General features: G+C 36.6%; 1 protein-coding gene across 1 annotated transcript in view; it reads right to left on the bottom strand.

Moving 5' to 3' along the window:
• Positions 1-24,791, bottom strand: part of FMN2 (formin 2) — a 464,655-nt gene that overhangs the window by 396,168 nt on the left and 43,696 nt on the right. Inside the window, 1 exon segment of the mRNA XM_020982044.2 lies at positions 12,524-12,690. Within this exon segment, the coding sequence (XP_020837703.1) occupies positions 12,524-12,690 (167 nt within the window).

Here is a 24,791-nt window from a genome sequence, read left to right as displayed (position 1 = left end):
AAACTGGAATCTTTTTGGGAGACTGAAAAGATGCATCTCTAAAGGAAGTCTGACTAGTTCTATTTATCTTAAAATTAGGCACAAGATGTTATATTTACTGAACTTTTAGCAGTGCCCTGTGGATGTACCCATTACTAATGTCCTTTTCAATCACTTTATTAGCCCAGTCCAGTCCTAAATTCTGACACTATAAGACAGCATTGAAATAGAACAAATAGTAAATGCAAAAGATATTTTGCACTAAATACATCCATCATTAGAAATATAATAAGCTAATGAATGAATGACAAAGTATTTCTTAAATATTTACTATGTGCCAAGCACTGTTCTAAGCCCTGGAGATACAAATTGAAAATCAAAGTGGTTCCTACTCTCAAGAAGCTCACATTTTAATGGGGGAAGTGACACATACAAGAAGGTTCTAAGCAGGTCGTGTAGAGAGACCTGATGGTACTTAGGGTGCAGGGGCAAGGTAGATGTCAACACTATGTCAATGGCAATTTGTCCCATGTTACACATATATAAGGAAGACATTTGTGCCCTCCTTACTCCCCAAAGATCAGGTTAGAAATCGTTGTAAACAGAACACTGATAGGTGAAACACTGTCACAAATGTACACATTGTACAAAATGTACATAAATAATTAGATACGTAGCTATTTCATGCAAATAGGAAAAGACATTCTAGAGCCACATGCAAATCACCTTGCGTTATGGAATTTTATTCTAAACCCTATTTTCTATGACTTAGAATTTTTTTCTAATTAATACTTCTTTTCCATTCAGTGAAAGATTCAGGGAAACACATATAAAACAGTGAAAGGGGGACAAAGAGAAAAGGAGAACAAAGCCTGTTTATTTTTTAAGTATAAAAAAGAATGATAAAATGTTGGAGGAAAGTATTTCAAACACCTCTTAAAAGGTACAATTTTTTTAGATCTTCTTGAATGAAAAATAAAGGCATTTCACATCTCATTCCCTTCTAATGGGAACACTGAGTGTGTTTAAGGAGGAAAAGGGGAGGGGGGAATTCTTGTAAGTACCAAAATGTGGAATTAGCTTACTTTACTGAATAGCATTTCTAGGCAATTCTCTTTACTGCCTGGAAACCAATTAATTTTTTCTCAGCTAAGAACTTCCTCAAGTCACACACACACACACACACACACACACCACACACACACACACCACACAACACCACCCACTCCCCCCCCCCCCCGGGACCAAAGGCTTAATGAGCAATGCAGAAAAAAAAAATCCCTTCATCTAAAACACCTTTCATCAGATAAGTTTGTTAGTGTATAACCCTTGAGAATTCCAAAAGCAGCAACATCCTTTGAGAGGGAAAAAAAAAAGCTGAGAGCATTTCTCTAACCTCCAGGGCAGAAAGCTTTTCAAAACAGCAATCTCCAGAGGACTTGCAATTCTCTATGACTCTTCCTAAGGAATTTGTTGTTTTTGTCAAAGGATGGTGTAATGAGCATTTTTGATTTCCTATTATTCATCCTGCAACTTTTGGTTAATATTAACCTCACCTGACCAAAACTTGAAAATTTACTTAGAGCCTTGAAGATTCCTTAGATAAAAAGCCAGAGGAAGAATCTCTATTGTCCCTGACACCTTGGGGAGATGTAAATCTTTCCCCTCCATCAGCCATTTTGTTAACCCTCTGAATGTACTTCAATCTGTAACCTGACTTAGTTTTCCAATAGAATTTGTTTGATAATTTTTTTTTCCTTAGGGGATGTATGAGATCACCACTCCATTCAATTTAGTTTGTTCAGCTTTTATGACCCAAAAGGAAGTATGGGATCATGGTTTTATTTTTTCTTTAACTTTTATGGCCTAAGAGGAATTTATAAGATTTTGATATGTAAAAGAATTACATCCATCACTCTGACATAATTTTGCCCATAAGAGGGCTTGTGAGAATCCTAAGGAGTTCAGGCCTGAACCTATGTTTGAGTATAATAATTTAACCTCAGTTTTTACCTCTATAATTTCTGCGTTGTAGTAAATATATTTTGGCAGCAGTGACCTACCACATGAACTCAGAGAGGAAATATTTTTCTCCTAACAATGGAGAATAAGGAGAAAACAATTAAAATGACTCAGTTTTGCTACAGCTTTTAAACATAATTTATCCTGGATATGATCAACCCTCATCTGTGGCTGAAGAGAAAAGGATTCTATAAACTATTATGTCTGAATGTTTTATCACACACCCTACCTCAGCCACTCCAGATTGGATGAGACCAAATAGCAGTATTGGCCCCCTGGACACACTGATGTGGAACATAGGCCCTAACAGTTTTCTCCCACATACCTAAACATGAGAAGATATTTCAGAACCTTTCATTATTTCATATCATAGCTGATATATATTAATTTGAATCCAAAATTTAAAAAAATATATTACTGAAGAGGGAGTCTATTATGGCATGTTTTAGGAAACTTTCTGCTATACTCACAGGATCATACCCTTGCTTTCTTTTCTTTTTCTCTTCTCAATCTCTGTCTCTGTCCTTCTGTGTCTGTCTTTCTCTCCCCTCCATTTTACCAATGGTAACCTTTTCCCATTAAGTCTAGAGTAGTACAACATATGCAAAGTTTATTCTATTATGCAACTTATGGTGCTACACTGAGAAAGAATCTTGAGATCCAAAATAAATATTTTCGTGAGAAGTTATGAAACCATAATCCAATGTTACTCACCTAACTTAATTTTGACATTAATCACTCTCTTCCAAGGGTCTAGCCCCAACACTTAGGGATCACTGTCTTTCATTATTAGGCTGTCATTTGAACCTAGAGAGCAGAAGCAACAAATGAAAGTGACAACGTAGATTTCAAGTTGACGTAGGGAAAAAAACTCCTTTAACCAGCAAAGCTGTGAAAAAGTACAATGGGAGTGGGCTTATTATCACTTGAGAAGCCTTCAAACATATTGAATGACAACTTCGCAGGGACATTATAGATGTTTGGGAAAGGATTGATGTTTTCCTATTTGAGAAAAGGTGCATCTTCTCCAATCTTGGGTCAAAACTGTTTTCCTAATAGGCACTTGACTAAACTGAACTACAGCCCCTTAGCATCTACCCTGACGTAGCTTCTTCTCTTGGTTTGGAACATCAGCCTTTTAATCAATTTCTCGGAGTGCTACCTCTCTTTTCATAATTCCATCCAGCTGGATTTTATTCAGCTTCCTCTTTTTTAAATCAATCAATCAATCAATCAACCAACATATATTCATTGAAAGCATGCTGTATGCTAGGAACTATGTTAACTGTTGATGCATTTTCAAAGAAGAGGAAGACACAATCCCAATACTAATTGTCAGCATTTAACATCAACTTTGAAAAAACAAGAATGAGTCAGTGTAACTTCTCTTCATTTTCTAAGCTCACTTTTCTTATTGTAAGATGGAAACTGAAATGCACTTTAAAAAATAAGCTTTCATAAACATTTTTTATCTTATTCCTGTCTTCCAAATTTTCCTGAAGGGCCAATTTCCATAGCTACTATTCTTTCTTCAGCAATTTCACATTTTTTTCCTTCTCAGAACCCACAGAATATGTTAAACATTCCCTAAATTCCCCTTCCAGTTATCATTTCTATAAACCAACAACAATCACCAGTCAATAAGTATTTATTATCTACTGTATGCAAATACTCAAAGTACAAAGAAAGGCAAAGGATTATACTTGCTCTGAAGGAACTCATAGTCAGTATAGGAGTACAATATGCAAACAGCTAAGCAAAACAAAATAAATGTAAGATAAAGTGTTTATAATCAGAGAGGGAGGGCACTAGCATTAAGGGATCAATAGAAGCTTCTTGTAGAAGGTGGGATTTTGGCTGGGATATGAAGAAAGTCAAGCAGCAGAGATGAGGAGGGAGAGAATTTTTTTTTGGTGAAGCAATTGGGGTTAAATGATTTTCCCAGGGACACACAGCTAGTAAGTGTCAAGTGTCTCAGGCTGGATTTGAACTGAAGTTCTCCTGACTCCAAGGCCAGAACCCTATCCACTGTGCCACCTAGCTGCCCCAAGAGAGAGAATTGCAGACATGAGAGATAGCTAGTGAAAATGCCTAGAGTCAAGAGATGGAGTTTAATGGAGTAAGAACTAGAAGGAGGCCAGTTTCACTGGGTCATACACCATGAAGTCATAAGTAAAATTCAAGAAGACAGGGAAGGTAGGAGTGAAGGACTTGCAGGCTGTGAAGGACTTTGAATACCAAGGAGAGGATTTTATACTTCAGCATGGAGGTGATAGAGAGACACTGGATGGATGGAAGGGGCAGGGAGAAAGGCTGATATGGTCAGATTAGGAAGATTAATTTGACAATTGAGTGGAAGATGGACTTCAGGAGAAACCTGAGGCCAGGAAACTAAACATTAGACTGTTATAATAGTCCAGGTAAGATGAGGGCTTATACCAGGGTGGTGGCAGAGCAGGAAAGAAGGGGATCAATATTACATACAAGATGTAATGAAGGTAATATCTACAGGATTGACAACAGATATCTTATGAGAGGCGTAATAAAGAATAAGGAAATAAAGATGACACCTAGGTTTCCAGCCTGGGTAATTGAGATCCTTGTAGTTTCTTTAAAATCTCCTAACCCTTACCTGAAATGAAAATGCAAGGATTACAGGTTAAAAAAAAAAAGTCCAATTTGCCTTTAATTGGTTCATTTTTAATGGTGCAATTGACTTGGCTCCACCCACTTCAAAGAGAAGAAACTTTGCTTATCTGAAATGAAATCAAACTACCAAATTTTTAAAACAGAGATGTCCATTAAGTAGCAAGAACTTAGACACCTTTTGTGTGGTCTGCTAGGGGAAACAAAGACAGAAATGAAAGTCTCTTCTCTCAAGGGGTTTACATTCTTTTCAGATGCTTACCTTGCTGCCCTTATCAACATATATTTATAAACCCAACTTGAAGTCCAAAAAATTACTTTTAAAAAATCACTGGGCTCTCTGCCTCCCTCTTGTAAAATACCCTTTCCCCTTCTCTTTATCTTTCATGAAACACATTTCCATGTACAACCAATGGCATTCCTCCAAAAAATGCAAGTTGAGTAAAGGAAAAAAATGCAGCAACAAGTGTAATGTCATGCTTTTGAGACATACTACATATCCCATATGTACAATATGAATTATAGATTAAAGTACATATAGGAAAAAAAATCCAATTTCACATGAGAAATGAATTAATGTTGCCCTTTTATCATCTCTTACCTGAATTATTTAAGCTGTGCAGGTAATAAAAGATCACTAGGTTTTCTCTCAATTTTCAAAAGGTTAATTTTTAAAAAGGAAATAAAATTGACGCTTCAGGGTAGTTGATATTTTCAACCACATAAAGGGCAATTTTGACAGCTGGACCAAAAATCACCCTTCAATCAAGTTAAGACAAATTCAGATAGAGTATAGTAAGGGTCCCTGGTAAGAAAAGACCATAGAATGAAAGACTGAATCAAGAAAAAGACCCTGAAACTCTGAATTATTGGAGGGATAATGATCTTGAGGAAGTCAATCATCTGGAAAGTGGGAGATGAATATGGTTGAGCTGGGAATGGGAGGTTGGAAAGCCTCCTATGTTAACTATGTACTTGCTAACTAGGTACTAAGCTGGGGGTTCTTAACTTTTCTGTCATGGACCCCTTTAAAAGCATGGTGAAGCCTACATACCCCTTATTGGAATGTTTTTAAATGCATAAAATAAAATACGTAGGATTACAAAGGAAATCAATTATCCTCAAGTTCAATAATCAAAATTAAATTTAAAAAAAAGTTCTGGGATCCCAGGTTAAGAAACTCAGCCATATAGTATGACAGAAGGAATAATGTATAAAAAGGCTGGAAAGAAAAATTGGGGCCAGGTTTTGAAGAATTTTGAATAATCAAGAGTTTATATTTGTTCCAGAGGTGATAGAGAGCCGTTGAAGTTTATTGAGTGAATGATATGGTCTGTTTTGATGTTTTTGGAAAAGTAATTTTGGCGTCTTGTGGAGGGTGAATTGGAATAGAGGAAGACATTAATTAGGAAGTTATTGAAATAGACCAGTTAAGAGGTAATGAGGTCCTGAACTACTATGGTAGTTGTGTGAGTGGAGAGAAAGGGATGGATGCAAGAGGTGTTATGAAAAAAGACTCAATAAGAATTGATAACTGATTAGAAATATGGAGTAAGGTCAGAAGGGGTTGTGTTGAGAGGACAGATAATGAATTTAGTTTGAGACATGCTGAGTTTGAAATGTCTGTGGGATAGGACAGATAATGAATTTAGTTTGAGACATGCTGAGTTTGAAATGTCTGTGGGATATCCAGTATGAAATTCCAATAGGGAGTTTTTGGAGACAGTACTACAGTGCTGTATAGAGACTAGAGCTAAATAGACAGATCTGTGAGTCATTTGCATAGATTATAATTAAATGTGGAGACAGAAGATGGCACAAGACAGATTGTTTGATATATCCATAGTTGGGGGGTGGTGCAAGATCTATGATGACCCTATAAAGGAAATGGAAAAGTAAAGGTCAAAGAAATAAGAGAACCATGGGAGAACAATGTCGTAAAACCTCAGAAAGGAGAAACTACCCGGGAGGAAAGGCAGCCAGCAGAATTGAATGCTGCAAAGAGGTCAAGAGAGAGGAGGACTGAGAAAAGACCATCAAATTTTCCAGTTAAGAGATCACTGGTAACTTTGGAGAGAACAATTTCACTTGAGGGATGAGACTGGAAACCAGTTTGCGAAAGGTCATAAAGTGACTGATAAGAGACAAAGGTAGGCAACAGCTATAGACAGCTTTTTTCTCTCTTTCTAGGAGTTTGGCTATTAAAGAAAGGAGAGATTTTGCATGATAGTTTGAGGGGATGTATAGTCTTTTTCAAGGTTGGGGATCTGTATGTAGGCATCAGGGAGGAACCAATAGATAGGGAGAGATTACGTTTCAGAGCAATCCTTCATGACTCCTGCCTTCTTGACTCTTGACTTCTTGACATCACTGTTGATCACTCTCTTCCTCCTGGACACTCTTTCCTGTCTGAGTTTTTGTGATACTCCTAGTCTTGGTTCTTTCCTACCTGTCTGATGAGATATTTGTAAAGCTCTTAGCATAATACCTGACTCACAGTAGGCACTATATCAATGCTCATTTCCTTTTCCTTGCCCTTCTTTTGCATAGCAGCTGTATTGTGTTGTTTATTTGTGGGTGTGTACCTGAAGGCTTTATCCTAAACCTTTTTCTCTTCTCTTTCTGATTTGGTGGTCTCATCACCTTCCATGGGTTTAATTATCACCTCTTTGTAGATGACACCCATATTAATGTATCCAGCCCTTGTAGTCTATGCTGACCTCTGGTCCTATATCAATAACAGCCCATTTGACATTTCAAACTTGATATCTTTTAAGCATCTCAAAGTCAGTATGTTCAAACAACTCATTGTTCCCCTAAACATATCCCAATATAGTTTCCCAATTTACTTTTTTCTGTTGAGGACACCATTCTCTTTGTCCCCCATATTCACAATGTAATGAATCATTCTTGACCCTTGATTCTTTATCTACCCACGTATCCAAACAATCACCTGCTTCTACAACCTTTTTTTCACATCTACCCTCTACTCATTCAGTCCCTTATCAACTTTCATGTAGATTATTACAATGACCTCCTAAATGCAGCCCCTACCTAAATCTTTCTCCCCTCTCATAACATCCTCCACACAGATGCCAAAGTGATTCTCCTAAAGCACAGGTCTGACTGTGTCACTCTCCTGCTCAATAAATGTCTATAACTCCCTGTTACCACAGGATCAAATACAAACCCTTTTGTTTGGTATTTAAAACCCCTAACAACCTAGACCCAGTCTTGGTTTTAAGCCTTATTACACATTACTTGCTTCATTAACTCTGTGGATCATGACCAAAACTGGCTTTTTCTTGCTCTTCTTCACATAGGACAATCCACTTCTTGTTTCCATACCTTTCTCCTTAGCTGCATGCCCCTCCTCTCCATCTCTCCCCCTTCAATTCTGACCTCCCTCACCCCATGTCTCAAGTGAACTCCTTCCTCACCTATGCCTCTGATAATGGTGAATTCCTTCCCATATTCAGCTTACAAGACTCCTTGTACCTGAAACCTTTCCTGATTTGTTAGTTCTGTCCCTTTCCCAAAATCACCTTGTCAACAAGAATATGTGAAGCACTTACAATGTGCCGGGCACAGAGCAAGGCACTGGGGATACAAAAAGAAGCCAAAACAGTACCTGTCCTTGAGGAGCCCATAGTAGTATATATATTATGAGCATAAGCATGTCAATAGGTATTATAAGTATATTAGGATATATTCCAATATTAATTACATTATCTTATAATATATAGCATATATTATATTACATATAATATATAATTAATAAAATATAAGTATGCAATTATTATATTGGAATCCAATATTATATTGAAATCTGGGTCAATATGGATAGGCAGCAAATCTAATTATATAGAGTAATTAAGGATGGAGTCCAACTGTCTTGCTCCATCTCTAGCCTCTCCAACTACTGGCTCAGCTGCTTCAAACTGCAGATGTTTTCTTCTTGACCCATATCCATATCCTTCCTTCTTCCCACCAGTCCCTGTGCTTATAGACTATAACTTTAAATATATATGACAGATTACATATATATCATATTGTTAAACCATAGTATAATATTTATAATTACTTAATATAATATTTTGGAATCTATCCTAATAATAGATTCCAATACACTATAGTATGTTATAATATGTAATATACTATAAGTATGATATATAAATATTACAAGTACACATATGTAGGTATATATAATACATTATAATTATAGGAGTAAAATATTATATATTACAAGTATATTAAGAATATGTCAGCTTCCTTCTCCTTTGTTTACACGATATTTCCCATGATACAGTGCAAACTTCTTGAGGGCAAGGGATATTTTGCTTCTGTCTTTGTATCTCTACCATTTATTACTAAATCTGATGAATAATAAATGCTTGTTGCTTGGGTGAATGAGGTACCACTGTCAGAAATAAGGAAGTTAGGAGAGAAAGCAGATTTTCCAGAAAAATAATGACTAAATTAAAGCTCACATTTATACAGTGCTTTAGGGCTTGCAAACCATTTCAAATTCATGATGCCAAATGAGAAAGGCTGCCCGCAATGGTTTTTTTAAAAAAACATCCCTTCCCTGACAGGTCACAAAATACCTTCCATGGCCTACAACTCTATTGTACAAGCTGCAGAGTCTAAGCACAGTGACAAAATCCCAGACTTATCTCCTATTAGCTCTGAAGCACTTTTATTTTGGAGTTTTTTTCATGAGTGAGGGAGTTAGAGAATTAGATGTCATGATTATATGAAAAAGAGAAAGAAATTATGTGGTAGCATCTGGAATCTTCTACTAATAACATAAAAAGAAAGAGTATGACAAAAAGAATGGATAAAACAATAAATTAACTCTATTTTTAAAAGATCAATTTAAGGATTGTGCTTTATGTCTTAATTTTATATCTTTATTTTTTGACTCTCTAGTCACTAAATTAATTTATGGGTAACAAATTTAGTGTCTTCCAGAAAATTAACATTTAGCTGAAAGGGCACTCTTCTCTATGTATCACAGACATTAAATTATGTTTTTCCTCCTCCTGAAATGAGTTGTGATCAATCAAGAAGCATTTATTAGGTCCCAATTAAGTCCTAGCAAGAGTTCTTAGCAACTTATTCTTTTACGATTTTGAAAATTAAGAAAAGGATTTCACTGATAGTGAAGAAAAGGACACTTCTCATGTTTCCACTTACAGGTCATAAACAGAAATGGAGGTCTCTGTGATTTTTGTAAACATGAGTATTTAAAATAAAAGACTCATTCAACAGAACAAACTATATATTCAAGCTATGCCAAATGACCACAACTCAGAAATCGTGAGGCAAATGTTTGGCTTTTCCAAATATTTGCATTAAATATCTTTGAGAAGATTTAGGAGAAGAAAAAAGGAAAAGAAATTAACATTGCTATGGAAGAACACTAAGGGAAAGGAAGAGCTGCAGCCATATTTTTAATACTGTAAATGACTGACCCTCTTAGATGTGTATGTAGAGTCTGAAGTCCTCCCAACAGTTATTTGGTAACATGGATTAAACTTTTTCTTTCATTGACAACAGATATATTCCATACTGGTCCCCTCTGAACATCTCAGACTCCTTGAACTTCTAGTGATCCTAATATTACTTTGAACAAAGTACAGACTTCTTTGAGTGACCCATCTTTTGATTACTAACAGTCAGAGTTCTACAGAGGCTTATTAAAGCTTTGCTTTCTTTCTTTCTTTCTTTTTTTAATTTCTCTCCTGACTTGCCTATGTTTTTTTTTCTCATTTTCAATTTTTTTTCACTCGGGATTTTTTTTTTTCAGGAGAAGGTGAGGAAAAAGCAAGTTTTTTTTTTTCCCCTAAAAAGCTGGAGAAAAATGGGAAACAGAGTCCCTCCTTGAAAAAAAATTCCTCCCTAAGTTGCTGGAATGACATGGGTTTTTTTTGGGGGGGTTGGTAGAACTGTACTCTAACATCATCAACAGAGTAAAAGAAACTGGTCTCCCCAAATATATACTTCAAGTATCTGTAATTTCATCAGTGTGGGCATTGCAATGCAGACTGCAACCCCTCCATAACTTAGTAGATGGAGAATTGCTATACCTGAAAAGTTCATCACACTATGACCAACATGGTAATACCCCTCTTCCAAATGAGCAAAGCGGGCCCAAAGGCAGATATATAGTCCTTCACTGCATCAGCATGTGGCTGGGTGGGAGATAGCATTGAGGGGTTGAGGAGGGAGGCTGTCTCCTCCAGCAAATAAAGAGAAAGAAGAAATAGAAGTGAGAGAGACAGTTACTCTGTTCTGGTTACCTCCTCTTTCCCACCCCACCCCCATCCCCCCTGTTCCTTCATGTGATTTGCTTCTGAGCTTCATGGTAAAGAGTATAAATTGCCTTGGGAACAGAGACAAGCAAAGGCAGGTGCTGAACACGGGCTGTAAACAGCAGCTTGCTGCATTTCTGTTTATCAGAGGTCTCTTCTGACTTGCCAAGATCCAATTTCTTTTAGTGATTGGCTTTAAAAGCTTCAAAACTCTGAGGGAGAGGAAATAAACACTGTCTTCTCCCTACTTATTATGCTCCTCAAGTTCTGTCTCCATGATGACTCATACCTCTGTCAGAGGAGAGAGGGAAAGGCTCAGATTCATCCAATTGCTCCTATAGGCAAGGGGAACTATTTTTATGGTGCTGAACAAACCCAGCCAGCAATGGTCAGCTGACATGTCCCTGTTCAAAAAGAACACTCACAAGCTTTGAAGAGAGACAAAAGAATAGCCTCGAGAAGAAGGCTTCACAAGTTACTGAATATCCTAGGGAAACTTCTCTCAGAAGGAAAGTAGCCAGAAGGTGACAAAATAGCCTGTTCAGCCGCTGACCCATTTTAGTGCAAGTTCTGAACAGAAATTGAGCAAGAACAAGGATTTCTGTGGCCCACCGAAGGAAAGGAAAAAAAGAAACAAAGCATTTCCTCTTATTCCTTTACACTTCTCCCTCCAAGGGCTATACATTTCTTTCTAAAACTCCTTACTACTAACAAAGAACATACCCACCTTTAAGAGGCAGTGCCTGGGTTAGCGGATGAGACAGTCTTGGAACTGAATATGAAATTAATGTCATGATTTTGTCTTTTTTAGTACCGAGCGCTATCCAGCTGATTTGACTAGCCCATTTCTGACAGGAATTCTTATGCATTTATTCTCAAATGTGATCCCATTGAAGCCAATACGTCATACAAATCACATACCTCTGAGAAAGATGAGTGATATCTTTTTCTTAACAATCCAATTGTGCTGATGTTCTTAATAATGATGACTATGCCTTTTGAATTGCTTTCCTGGGGCATTAACTGTCTTGATTATCAGTGGGTAGGGAACAAACAATGAAGCTTCTTCGTGTGATTATTTAAATACATAAATGAGTTATGAAATGTACTGATGTAGTATCCAAGGGTTCATGGAAACCCAGGCCCAATGGGAACAACAGTCTTGCCCTGTGGAATAGCATCAGCTGAATCATAGGAAGGATATTATATGCTAAAATGCAGTTGGAAGAATGTATATCTAAGTACCTGCAAAGCCAAGAAAGCTGACTTATCTGGTCAATACACTCATCAGTGACTGAGATACAGGCTAGAAAATAATCACTATAACTGTCAGCTAAGCAGAGGAAGTTTGACAGATTAAAAAGCAGCTATAAAGGGGAAAAATGTGAAAACCTGGAACATACTGAGTTCATTTGAGAAAACCTACTGAGAGACACTGGGGAAAGGCAGCATGTATGATGTTCTGTTTCAGAGCACATAGGGTGATTAGAGAGTATTACAGATCAAAGATACCATTCCTGCAGCCTAGAATACAAGCACGGATAAATTCCATGACTTACATCAAATGGAGCTGAGCTTTGCTGGGCACTCTGGTTACACTGTTCCCTGAAGCAGTCGCTGAAAGGAAGTAGAAGACCCATCGCAATAATCCGAGAACAAAATTTCTCTGCTTCTTCAGGTGGTGCGTTCTCTTGCTGGCTAAACAGCTTTTCCAACAGAGTGCGCCCTGTCAAGATTATGAAATATAGTAATTAGGAGAGGGCTTGCTGATCACTTTGTTCAGAACATCCCCAGTGGAGATTACCAAGGGTAATCACCAGGAGCAACAAGGTTTCTAAGACTACCCTATGAGGTGGCAGACAATAACTGGACTGAAAAGGAAGTTCTCAAACTCCTTAATAATTCCGTGGCCTGGAGAAAGAGTGAATTAGTCACTTCTACCAGAAGAGGCTGAACTGGAAAAGTTATGGACCTGGATTCTTCCACCTTCAAAGAGTGGTAGGTGGAAGGGAGGGCGGCAGGGAGTCAAGGGTAAAGAGAAAAGGAGGGAAGGATTGAGGATTGATAATAAGGTTTTGCCTATGTCCTTTGGAAAAATCCAAAGAAAGATACTCACAACAGAGAGGTACATTAGGAAGAGCCCTAATCTTCTGTGATTCAGGAGATTTAGGTATTTAGCCCCAATGTAGTAAACTCTGCCACTAAAAAAAAATGAAGCAGAAGAGGCACATTTTTTTTTATGGGGATGTGAATATAAATGTAAAACCATCACTACTCCTTCAATGCATTAATCATAGACTCATGGATTTAGAACTGGAAGGGACCTAATGGGTCATTTAGTCCAACCCTTTCATTTGACAGAAGAGGAAACTCAAGCTCAAAGACATTAAGTGAGTTGTCCCAGGTAGTGAACTGCAGAGCCACAATTCAATCCAACCCCTCTAATTCCAAATCCAACTCTGTTCCCCATTCTACCATACTCTGAGCTCTCAATCAGTTTTAAAAGGAAACTTTTTTTTTTCCAGAAAACTCATCTAGGCTTATTGATCCTGGGTAGAATAGGTTATACAGGAGATTGTGTTAATTGTGTAAGAATTGTATCTGTATTATGGAAACCCTGAGCTCATTAAAAAGTAGTTAGGAAGCTAAGGTCACAACCTATTATTATGAAGAGACCATAAATGATGGAAAATAAAGAAGTAAATACATCAGGCCAACTGTCATAGAAAATTATCCAGAGATGTTGAAGAGTGGGAAGAAAAAGTTTCAGAAAGATATATAGAGAGGAATGTTTAGGGTTCTCTGTGTGAAATTGAATGCAATTTATACTGTTAAATTAATTTTCATTAACATTGATTATATACCCACAAAATATATTTACTAAATATTGAACACTCTTCATACTTGCCTTTTACTTTTCTACAGCACTTTCTCTTACACATTCTTCACATTGATAACTGTTACTCCACTGCTCAAAAAACTGTAATGGTTCCATATTGTTAAGTGAAGTATAATGTCCTTATTATCTTGTCATTCAAGTCATCACCAATCTCCCTTTCTAGACCTTTATTACACTGCTTCCCTTCCCATGCTCTATATTCCATCAGACTTAACTACAAATAATTCACTTCCATTCTCGTTCTCTTCTGTGTTTCTTTTTATTTTTTCTTTTTCTTGTTTTACTTTTTCTTATTTTACTTTTTGATTTTTATTTTCAGTTTCAAATTGTTTTCTTTCCTTTCTTCCCTCCCCCATCTATTGAGAAAGAAAGAAATGCAATATCCGTTATGCATATGAAGTCATAAAAAACATTTCCACATTAGACACATTATGCAGGGCAAGGAAAGCAAGAAGAATAAATAAAGAAAAAATGTTTCAATCTTCACTCAGAGAGATTAGTTCTTTCTCTAGAAGTAGACAGCATTTTTTTTTTATCATGAGTCTTTTGGAACTGTCTTAGATTATTGTCTTGATCAGAGTAGCTAAGTCTTTCATAGTTGATTATCATTAAAATATTGTTATTGTGTACAAAGTTCTGCTCATTTCACTTGGCATCAGTTCATCTAAGTCTTTCTAAGTTTTTTTCTGAAAACATCACCTTCATCACACCAAAAGCACAAAAGTATTTCATCACAATTATGTACCACAATTTGTTCAGCCATTCCCCACTTGATGAGTACACCTTCAGTTTCCACTACAAAAAGAGCTACTATAAATATTTTTGTACATATGAGCACCATTACCACCACCTTTTTAATCTTTTGGGGCTATAGAGACCTAGTAGTGGTATTTCTGGGTCATAGATTTAGAGCCCTTTGGGCATAGTTCCAAATTGTTCTCACTAGTGACAGGACCAGTTCACAGCTCTACCAACAGCACATTAGTGTATCTATTTTTAAACATTCTCACCAGCATTTATAATTTTTCCTTTTCTATCACATTAGCCAATCCAATGGGTGTGAGGTATTACATTAGAGTTATTCTAATTTGTATTTCTTTAATCAATGGTGATTTAGAACATTTTTTTCATGTGACTAGTGACAGCCTGTATTTCTTCTTTTGAAAATTGCCTTTTTATAGCTTTGACCATTTATCGATGGGGAAAGGCCTTATTTTTATATACATATACATATATATATATATATATATATATATATATATATATATAAATTTATCTCAGTTCCCTCTATATTGAGAAATAAAACTCTTGTCTCAAGAAAAACAATGTAAAAAATCCCCTAGTTTCCTATTTTCATTCTATTATTGGCTGCATTCATTTTATTTGTGCAAAAGTAGTGGTATTGTCATTTTTTATTATATTGGCTCTGCTCATCCATGAGCATTGAATATTTCCCCAGTTGTTTAGATCTGTCTTTATTTGTGTGAAGAGTATTTTATAATTGTGTTCATACAATTCCTGTGTGAGGTTTGGCAAGTAGACTCCCAAGTATTTACTGTCTGTCAGTATTTTAAAAGGAATTTCTCTTTCTATCTCTTCTGCTAGACTTTGTTGATAACATATAGAAATGCTGATGATATGTGTAGGTTCATTTTACGTCTTGTAACTTTGCCAAAGTTGTTAATTGTTTTAACTGGTTTTTTAGTTGATTCTTTAGGGCTTTTTAAGTATACCATCATATCATCTGCAAACAGTGATCATTTTGTTTTTCCTTTACCTATTCTTACTTCTTCAATTTATTTTTGTCTTATTGCTAATGGCTAGCATTTTTAGTACTATCTCATATAATAATGGTGATAAAGGACCCTCAATTCATCCTTGATTGAATTGGAAAGGCTTGTAGTTTAGTTCCAATTTATCTTTAGAGATAATGCTTGTTTTTAGCTTTTAATAGATACTATTTATGATTTTAAGAAAAATTCCATTTATTTCTGTGCTTTGTAGTATTTTAGTAGTTAACGGGCATTATATTTTGTCAAAAGCTTTTTCAACATCTATTCATGTAATCATATTATTTTTGTTGTTTTTAATTGATATAATCAGTTGTGCCTATAGATTTCCTAATATTGAACTAGCCCTGAATTTTTGGGAAAAATCCAACCTGGTTATAATGTATGTATGAGCTTTGTGACATACTGCTGTAATCTACTTGCTAGCATTTTATTAAAAACCCTCAAAGTGTTTCTACTTACATCCTTTCCTATGTCTGGAATGCACTCCATGTCCAACTATTAAAATTTCTCCCTTCCTACAAGACAATAAGAGGTAGTAGATACAAAGATTTTCTTCACACTTGTTGCATTGACTTTATCCAAAATCTTTTCAATTTCATGCAATTGAAACTATTTCTTCTTTTATTATTATTGCCTGTATTTCTTGCTTGGTTAAGAATGTTCCTTCATAGCATAGCTATGGAAGGTATCCAATCTCATTCTCTTTTAATTGCCTTTTATGGTGTGACATTTTATTCTGGTCATATAAATATTTTGAGTTTATTGCAGTATATGGTATATGACAGTGACGCTAAACCCAAGTAGAAATGAGGTCCACTGATCTCTACATAAAGATTCCTGCAGGCCACATATTTACTTAGTTTTAAAATGGTTATTACCTATGTTTTATTGTATTTTCATCTATTTTGTTAAATATTTCCCAATTACATTTTAATCCAGCTTGGACTAAAGTCACGTGTGTTTCCAAACAAATGTTTTAATACCTCTGGTGTCAAATGTTGGTTCAAACTTATAGATGTAAAATATTGAATACAAGATTTGGTTGATGTTTTAGCTGTTTTGTGATTAGTTCCTTTTTATTCTCTTTTAAAAAAGAATAGTTAAATGCATATAGATATATTTGAAAATTACATAAAACTAAAAGATATTGATACAGTAAAATTTTCTTGAACAAAAATAGATATTATGCCAGACTAACCATATTTCCTTTTTTGATAGAGTTCTTAAACAGGTAGATCAGAAGAAATACACACACACACACACACACACACACACACACACACACAGAGACCTTAAGTAGATGGCTGATTGCTTATTAGGGATGTTGTAGCTAAGGCCTCTGCTCAGGTATGGATTAGAATCAGATAGTATTCTAACTCACATTCCACAATTCTTTCCCTTTCAAGTCTGATTTCCCTATATTTCAATCAAAGAGGACAGGCTGTTCTCCCAACAAACACCTATATTTTCCATTTTCCATGCCTTTGCTGGCATAGTTCCCATAGCTATGAGTACCTTATTCCATCCTTTATCATATACTGTTTGATGTCTATACAACCTTTTAAAAAGCCTATAGCAAATTCTGTCTCCTCCATGAGGTAATCTTTCACTACTGTGAACTCTATAGTATACCATTTATTACAGTTGTGCGTGTCTCTCCATGCCCCCATTAGACTAAAACTTTTATGGGCACAGGAATTACGTCTTATTTTTCTTTGTATCACTTAAAGGTGGTATAAAAATCTACTTGTGCTTTATCCATTGTAGCCGCTCAATAAAATGATGAATGAATACATGAATCTGTTCTCTCTATTTAGTGACAATGAGACAATAATCATAAGACATGAGGAAGTTGTCTAACACCATAAGGTACTAATAGGATCCAGATGCTAAGGCTCTTTGAGTTCCTTTGGCTGTAGTACCTCCTGGATATCATCAGAGAAATTTCTGCCCAGAAAAGAAGGTTGGCTAGTCATGTTGTCAGAGAGGGTGATAGCAGATGGACTACTGGCATCCTTCATTGATATCCATATGACATCATGAGATGGAAGAAGTCTTCCCTAGCTGTTGATTTACTGGAAGACACAGGGTTAGAAAGCAGCACTGGGTTACAATTTACATTTTTTTGGTAGAGCCATACCTATTGTTTATATTACCCCTGGAAATCCACTTAAGGGGAGGGACAGAACACAAGGACTTTAGGATGCTTCCAGATGAGATGGAAGTGAGCCAGAAGGCTTGGCATTTCATAGCTTTCTTTTTACTAAGTATTCTTGCAAATTAAGTGCTACATTCAGTTCTATCTGTTACTAAGATAATATTATCAGCACTCTCTGAATTTGGTTGACCTAAGGCAAAGCTCCAGTATTCTTATATATAGCTCTGGATGAAAAGAAAGGTTGCATCCATGAGATCTCAGATATATTGCAATATATGGAAGTGTTCCTGAACCCTCTCAAACTGGACTGTAACAACCACTACTGTTTTATTGCTCCTGTTAGAGTGACCATTCTTGGTCTCAGCAGAATCTTTCAAATCCTCAAGACCAGATATCATAACTCCAGAGTCTAGGTCAAAGGTGGGGAATCTGCAGCCTTGAGGCCACATATGGCCTCCTAGATCCTGAAGTACAATGTTTTCACTGAATCCAAATTTTATAGAACAAAACTTTTATAGCCCAAGGTGCTATAAAACTGTGCATACCCAGCAATACCATTACTAGGTCTGTATCCCAAAGAGATCATAAAAAAGGGAAAAGGACCTACATTTACAAAAATATTTGTAGCAGCTCTTTTTCTGGTGGCAAAGAATTGGAAACTGAGGGGATGCCCATCAATTGGGTATTGGCCAAACAAGTTGTGTTATGTGAATGTAATAGAATGCTATTGTTCTATAAGAAATGATGAACAGCCAGATTTCAGAAAAACCTAGAATGATTTACATAAACTAACGCTTAGTGAAGTGAGCAAAACCAGGAGAACATTGTACACAGTAACAACAACACTGTACAATGACCAACTCTGATAGATTTAGCTCTTCTCAAGCTAACACAACGATCTAAGAAATGCAATGATCTAAGACAATTCCAAAAGACTCGAGATGGAATATGCTATCCATATGCAGAGAAAGAACAATGGGGGTACCAAGATGGCGCAGTGGATAGAGCACTGGCCCTGGAGTCAGGAGGACCTGAGTCAAATCCAGACACTTGACACTTATTAGCTGTGTGACCCTGGGCAAGTCACTTAACCCCATTACCTAGCAAAACCAACCAACCAACCAATCAACAAACAAACAAAACAAACAAAACAACAACAAAAAACTATGGTGTCAATGCAGACTAAAGCATACTATTTTCTCCTTATTTTTCTTTTTCGTGGTTTTCTCCTTTTGTTCTGATCATTCTTTCATAACATGAACAATGAGGAAATATGCTTAATATGATTATACATGTACAGCCTATATCAGATTGCATGCCATCTTGGGGAGGGGGGAGAAGAAGGAGGGAGAAAAAATTTTGGAACTCAAAATCTCATGAAAATGAATGTTGAAAACTAAAATAAGAAAGTAAATAAACAAATAAATAACAACCCAGAATGACATTTGTTTCAAAATATGTTTTGTATATAAGTACATGTCATCTATCCCAAAAGAATGTACCCTCCTAGAGGGTAGAGACTGTTCTGTTTTTGTCTCTAACTATCCCACACCTTGCAGAGTGCCTGGCTTATAGTTGGTGCTTAATAATTATTGATTGATGACTGAATGAACAGATGGATTGTGACTCAATTGGCTCAATGTCATTGAAATAATTTTATACAAAAAAGCTATGTCACCCACTGCTCTTATCCAGCACTAAATAGCTTTATCAAAAGCAAAATCTTGTGGTTTTGACCTTTATCTTTTCTCTCTATATGTACTCTCTCCCTTGGAGAGTTTACTTACTCCTTTGGGTTCAACATAGAGGTGATAGTTGGCTCTGAAAGTGTAGATGAAACCCCAAAGAGAGTATAAAGAATGAAGAAAAGCAAGTTGTTTTTGTTTTTCCTATACAGCTATTTAGGGAATCATCAGCTCAGAAGTGATAATTGATTCTGCTCAAATCAACTATCCATATAGTCAAACATGACTGCCTTGTGTACTCATATATCTTAATTAGTATTTCTGCAGTCCTTCCAATGTAAATTCTGTAAATTCCAGGAGTGTCAGGTTGTTCAACTTGCTTAGTAACACCCCACAGCACTACACATAAAACGGGAACTAAATAAATGCTGATAACAAAGTGATCCTAGGTTTCTGTGTATCAGCTTTCAACCCTATATGAAAGTATTACTCCCATAGATTTGCATTTCTAAGAAGTCATTGGTTGGCATAGGTACAGTTAACTGTGATCCACACATGAAAGGATGATGTGATTAGTACACCTCCATGGAGAAATGAAGATGTTTATCACACTTCCAAGTACAGTCATAAAGGCAATTGCTTTTACTAAGTATATGCTAAATACTAATATTCATTGATCATGCCCTTCCTCCCTGTACTGTACTGTATTTTATGCTCATTCTGAATGTACTCAAATGGACATGCTGTCTCACCAAACAGAATGTAAAGTTCTTGAGAATAGGGATTTTTTTTCTTTTTCTTTTCACATTTATATTCTCAATTGCTATACACCTGACAAAAAGTAGGTGCTTAATAAGTGATTATCAAGTGAGTGATTTAAATGAATTGATCAATATTGTCTTTTCCCTTTTTCAGTCATTTTTTAATCATGTCCAACTCTTTGTGTCCTCATTTGGGGTTTTCTTGGCAAAGATACTGGAGTGGTTTGCTATGTTGTTTCCCTAGTTCATTTTACAGATGAGGAAACTGAAGCAAACAGAGTTAAGTGACTTGCCAAGGGTCACACAGCTAGTAAGTATCTGAGGCCAAATTTGAACTCAGAGAGGTGAGTCTTCCCTACTCCAGGCCCAGAACATCTATCCACTGTACCACCTATCTGCCCCTTTTCCTTTATAGGTATTCATTCATTAAGTAAACATTTATTATACAAATTATAAAGAATAAAAGCACCTAAATGAGGTTGTTTTCTTGTAGGGAGAGAAAATATATCCCAATAAATATGATTAGAATATTAACATTTTTGTAACTAGGAAGAGTATAAAGTGTTCATAGTTTTAAGTATAATAAAGCAGTAAGAAGTTTTTACTGATCCCCCACAATGCTAGTGCCTAAACCCCCTTGTTTATCATACACTCATACACACATACACACACACACACACACCACACAAATGTATATATCTTGTTTGCACACAGTTCTTTGCATGACCATTAGAGTGTGAGCTCCTTGGGGGCAGAGAATATTTCTAGAGCGCAGTGCTTTGTAAGAGATTTAATATCAGAAAAAAAATCCAAAACTACTCTCCTACCCAAAGTAATGGCATGTTTTGATTCAAGATAAACAAAAAGGACTTCTGCTTCTGGGAGTCAAGATGGCGGAGTAAAAAGTTAGTTGCTCTCACCCTCCTCTATCAACCTCTGAAAACCAGAAAATATCACCCCAGAAAAAAAAACACCTTGGAATAGCTGAAATAGAAGAAAGATGGGGAACAGCAGTGCAGTAGCCCAGCAAATGGGTCTCCCAGTGCCTCAGCAAAAATAAGGGAGGCAGCGCTACAAAGGGCCCCAGGCAGTTAAGCACCCTGCAGCATTCATCTGAAAGGAGCTGAAGAAAGCAACCTAGAGTCTTCCTAAAGTCTCAGCCTTGCTGATTCCAACCCACCACCAGGTAAGCTGTCAGAACCCTACAGCCTCCAATGTCAACCAGGAGGAGATCCTGAAGCCCAGGGGGTAGAGCAGGCAAACACCAACACCTAGACTTCCCAGTGCCTCAGTGAGGGTGGGGGAACTAGTGGGAACCAGCTCAGAAAGCCATCAGGTGCCTTGGCACTCTACCACAAAGGAATCTCCCAGTGCATTAGCAGAAATGAGGGAGGCAGCATTGCAAGGGGCCCCAGGCAGATAAACACCCTGCAGCACCCATCTAAAAGGAGCTGAAGAAAGCTAAAGGAAAGGAAAAGCAGGCAATTTAGAATTGCCTGAAAGTTCCAGCTTTGCTTATTCCAGGCAAACACGAGGTAAGCTGCCAAACCTATAGCCTTCAATTGCCAACATAAGAGGCCCCAGCACACAAAGCCAGTGACCAAGACCTAGGTTCCCAATACAAGAAGCTTGGGTCAGTGCCCTCTGTTCCCCAGCAGGAGAGCCCAATCTCTTTAAAGGCCAGGGAATAAAGAAACCATGAGTAATAAGAAATGTACCATAGATTCATAATATGAGAAGAGTGAAGATCAAGACAGAAATTCTGAAGAGGACAACATTGTCAACAAACCCACATCTGCAACATCAAAGGGAATATGAACTGGTCTGAAGCCCAAAAAGCCTTCTTAGAAGAGCTCAAGAAGGATTTTAAAAGTCTAATGAGAGAGGTAGAAGAGTCCTTAAAAAAAAATTGGCCAATTGGAAAAAAAGTACACTGAAGAAAACAAGTCCCTAAAAAACAATTGGCCAATTGAAGAAGGAAGTACAAAAACTAACAGAAGAAAACAATCTGTTAAAAACTAGAATTGGACAAATGGAAACTAATGACTCTATGAGAGAGCAAGAATCAGTCAAACAGAAACAAAAAAATGAAAAAATAGATGAAAACATAAAATACCTCACTGGTAAAACAACCAACCTGGAAAATCGATTCAGGAGAGACAATTTAAAAATTATTGGACTACCTGAAAATCATGATGAAAAAAAGAGCCTGGACAGTATCTTTCAGGAAATCATAAAGGAAAACTGCCTGAAGTCCTAGAACCAGAAGGAAAATAACCATAGAAAGAATCCACACACCACCTGAAAGAGATCCCAAATTGACAAGCCAAGGAATAAATAGCAAAATTCCAAAATTACCAGATGAAAGAGAAGGTGCTGTAAGCAGCCAGAAAGAAACAATTTAAATATCATGGAACCACAGTCAGGATTACACAGGACCTTGCAGCTTCTACATTAAAAGACCGCAGGGCATGGAACATGATATTCCATAAGGCAAAGGAGCTTGGATTGCAGCCAAGGATCAACTACCCAGCAAAAATGAGCATGATTTTTCAAGGGAGGAGATGGATATTCAACAAATAGGGACTTCCAAACCTTCCTGATAAAAAGACCAGAGCTCAACAAAAAATTTGATCTTCAAGTACAAGATTCAAGAAAGACATAAAAAGGTAAATGGACAGAAAGATACAAATGTTGTTAATAAGGGGGACTGTTTACATCCCTACAAGGGAAGATGACACTTGCAACTCTTGAGAACTGTATTGTTATTACACCATGTTAAAGGAGTATACATAAAGGGGATGGATATTAGTTGACTTTGATGTAATGATAAAAAAAAATCTAATCAAGTGGGTTAAATGGATCCAAGTAAGTGGATTAGTCTGATCTTAGAAAATGTACTGAGAAAGGAGGAGGCAGACAAGGGTAAATTACATTACAAGAAAAGACAGAAAATCCTATTACAGCAGAGGGAAAGAAGGGAGGGGGTGAGCATTGTTTGAACCTTACTTTCATCAGATTTGGCTCAAGAAGAGAATAACATAATCAGTGAGGTATAGAAATCTAACTTGCCCTATAGGCAGTAGGAGGGAAAAGGGGAAAGAAAAGGGAGGGGGGATTAAAGGGAGGCAAGAAGCAGTAAGGGCAAAGGGGAAGAAAAGGGAAAGGGATAATAGAATGGAAGAGAGACTGAAGAAGGTGGTGGTCAAAAGCAAAACACTAGTGAGGGGGGGAAAGGAGAAAGGAGAAAGAAAAGCATAAACGGGAAAAAAGGATTTTCTCTTCTGTTGAGTTTTGTTTCCTCTTTCTGATGGTTCCTCCTATTGGTTTTAATTTCACTTTGGGACATCTTTAATTGTTAGAATTTTTTTCTTTACATCAAGTCTAAATTAGTCTCTCAGAAAATTCCATTTCTCTGGCTTCTACCATATGGTGGCAAGAAAAAGATGTAATCCCTCCTACACATGACACCTCTTTGAATACTCAAAGGTGGCTATCATGTCCCTTTGTGCCTTTAATTACCAAGGCTAAACCTGCCCAGTTCCTTTAAGCAGTGCTCATATGACATGGACTCAAGGCCTTTGACCATCTGGTTGCCCTCTCCTGGACATTTTCCATCTTATCAGTGTCTTTAATATATGATGTCCACAACTGAATTCAGTAATCCAGTGAGGCAGAGTACTATAGGACTTTCACCTCCCTATTGCATGAAGTTATTCCCCTTTAAATGCTTTTGCTGACTCATACTGAACTTGCAATCCACCAAAGCTCTAAGATTTTTTTCAAAACAACTGTCATCTATCCAAGCCTCCTCATCTTAGACTTGTGATGTTGACTGTTGTGTAACCAAGCACAATTCATCCCTATTGAATTGCATCATGTTCATTTCATTCCAAAACTCTTTCAAAGGAGAGATTCTAGATGTTTTAGATCCTGACTTTGACATCATCAATGTGAATTAACCTGCCTAGCTTTGAGTCACCTGAAAATTTGAACAATATAGAGTCTATGTATAAGCCACATTGTCTCTTTAAAAGAAAATTGTTGATATTTTGCCTTTCTTACATCTCCAGTTATCCCACACATTCTTCCTTCTACTTCTCCTAGAGAGCCAACCCATATGACTAATATTTTTCTTAGAAAGAAAAAAAATCAGCACAACTGATCAATATATTAAAAAGTCTGAAAGCATGTGGAAACATAACACCAAGGCTTTCCACCTCCATGAATGATTAAATTAGGGGTGTCTTTTCATATTTTTTCATTTAATTCCTGTTTGATCTTTTTAAGTTTGTTATATTTACTTTTGATTTTTGTTATATTATTGTTCTTTCCATTTACATTGTTGTAATCATTTCATATGTTCTTTTCTTGGCTCTGCTTACTTCACTCTGCATCAGTTCATATAGGTCTTTCCATAATTATCTGTATTCATCACATATCATTTTTATGGCACAGTAATATTCCTTTGAGGGGCAGCTAGGTGATGCAATGGATAGAGTGTCAACCCTGGAGTCAGAAGGACCTGATA

Source organism: Phascolarctos cinereus, unplaced genomic scaffold (genome assembly GCF_003287225.1).
Source record: "Phascolarctos cinereus isolate Bilbo 61053 unplaced genomic scaffold, phaCin_HiC Scaffold_5;HRSCAF=322, whole genome shotgun sequence".
NCBI lineage: Eukaryota > Metazoa > Chordata > Mammalia > Diprotodontia > Phascolarctidae > Phascolarctos > Phascolarctos cinereus.
This window is presented reverse-complemented; position numbering and strand designations above follow the sequence as displayed.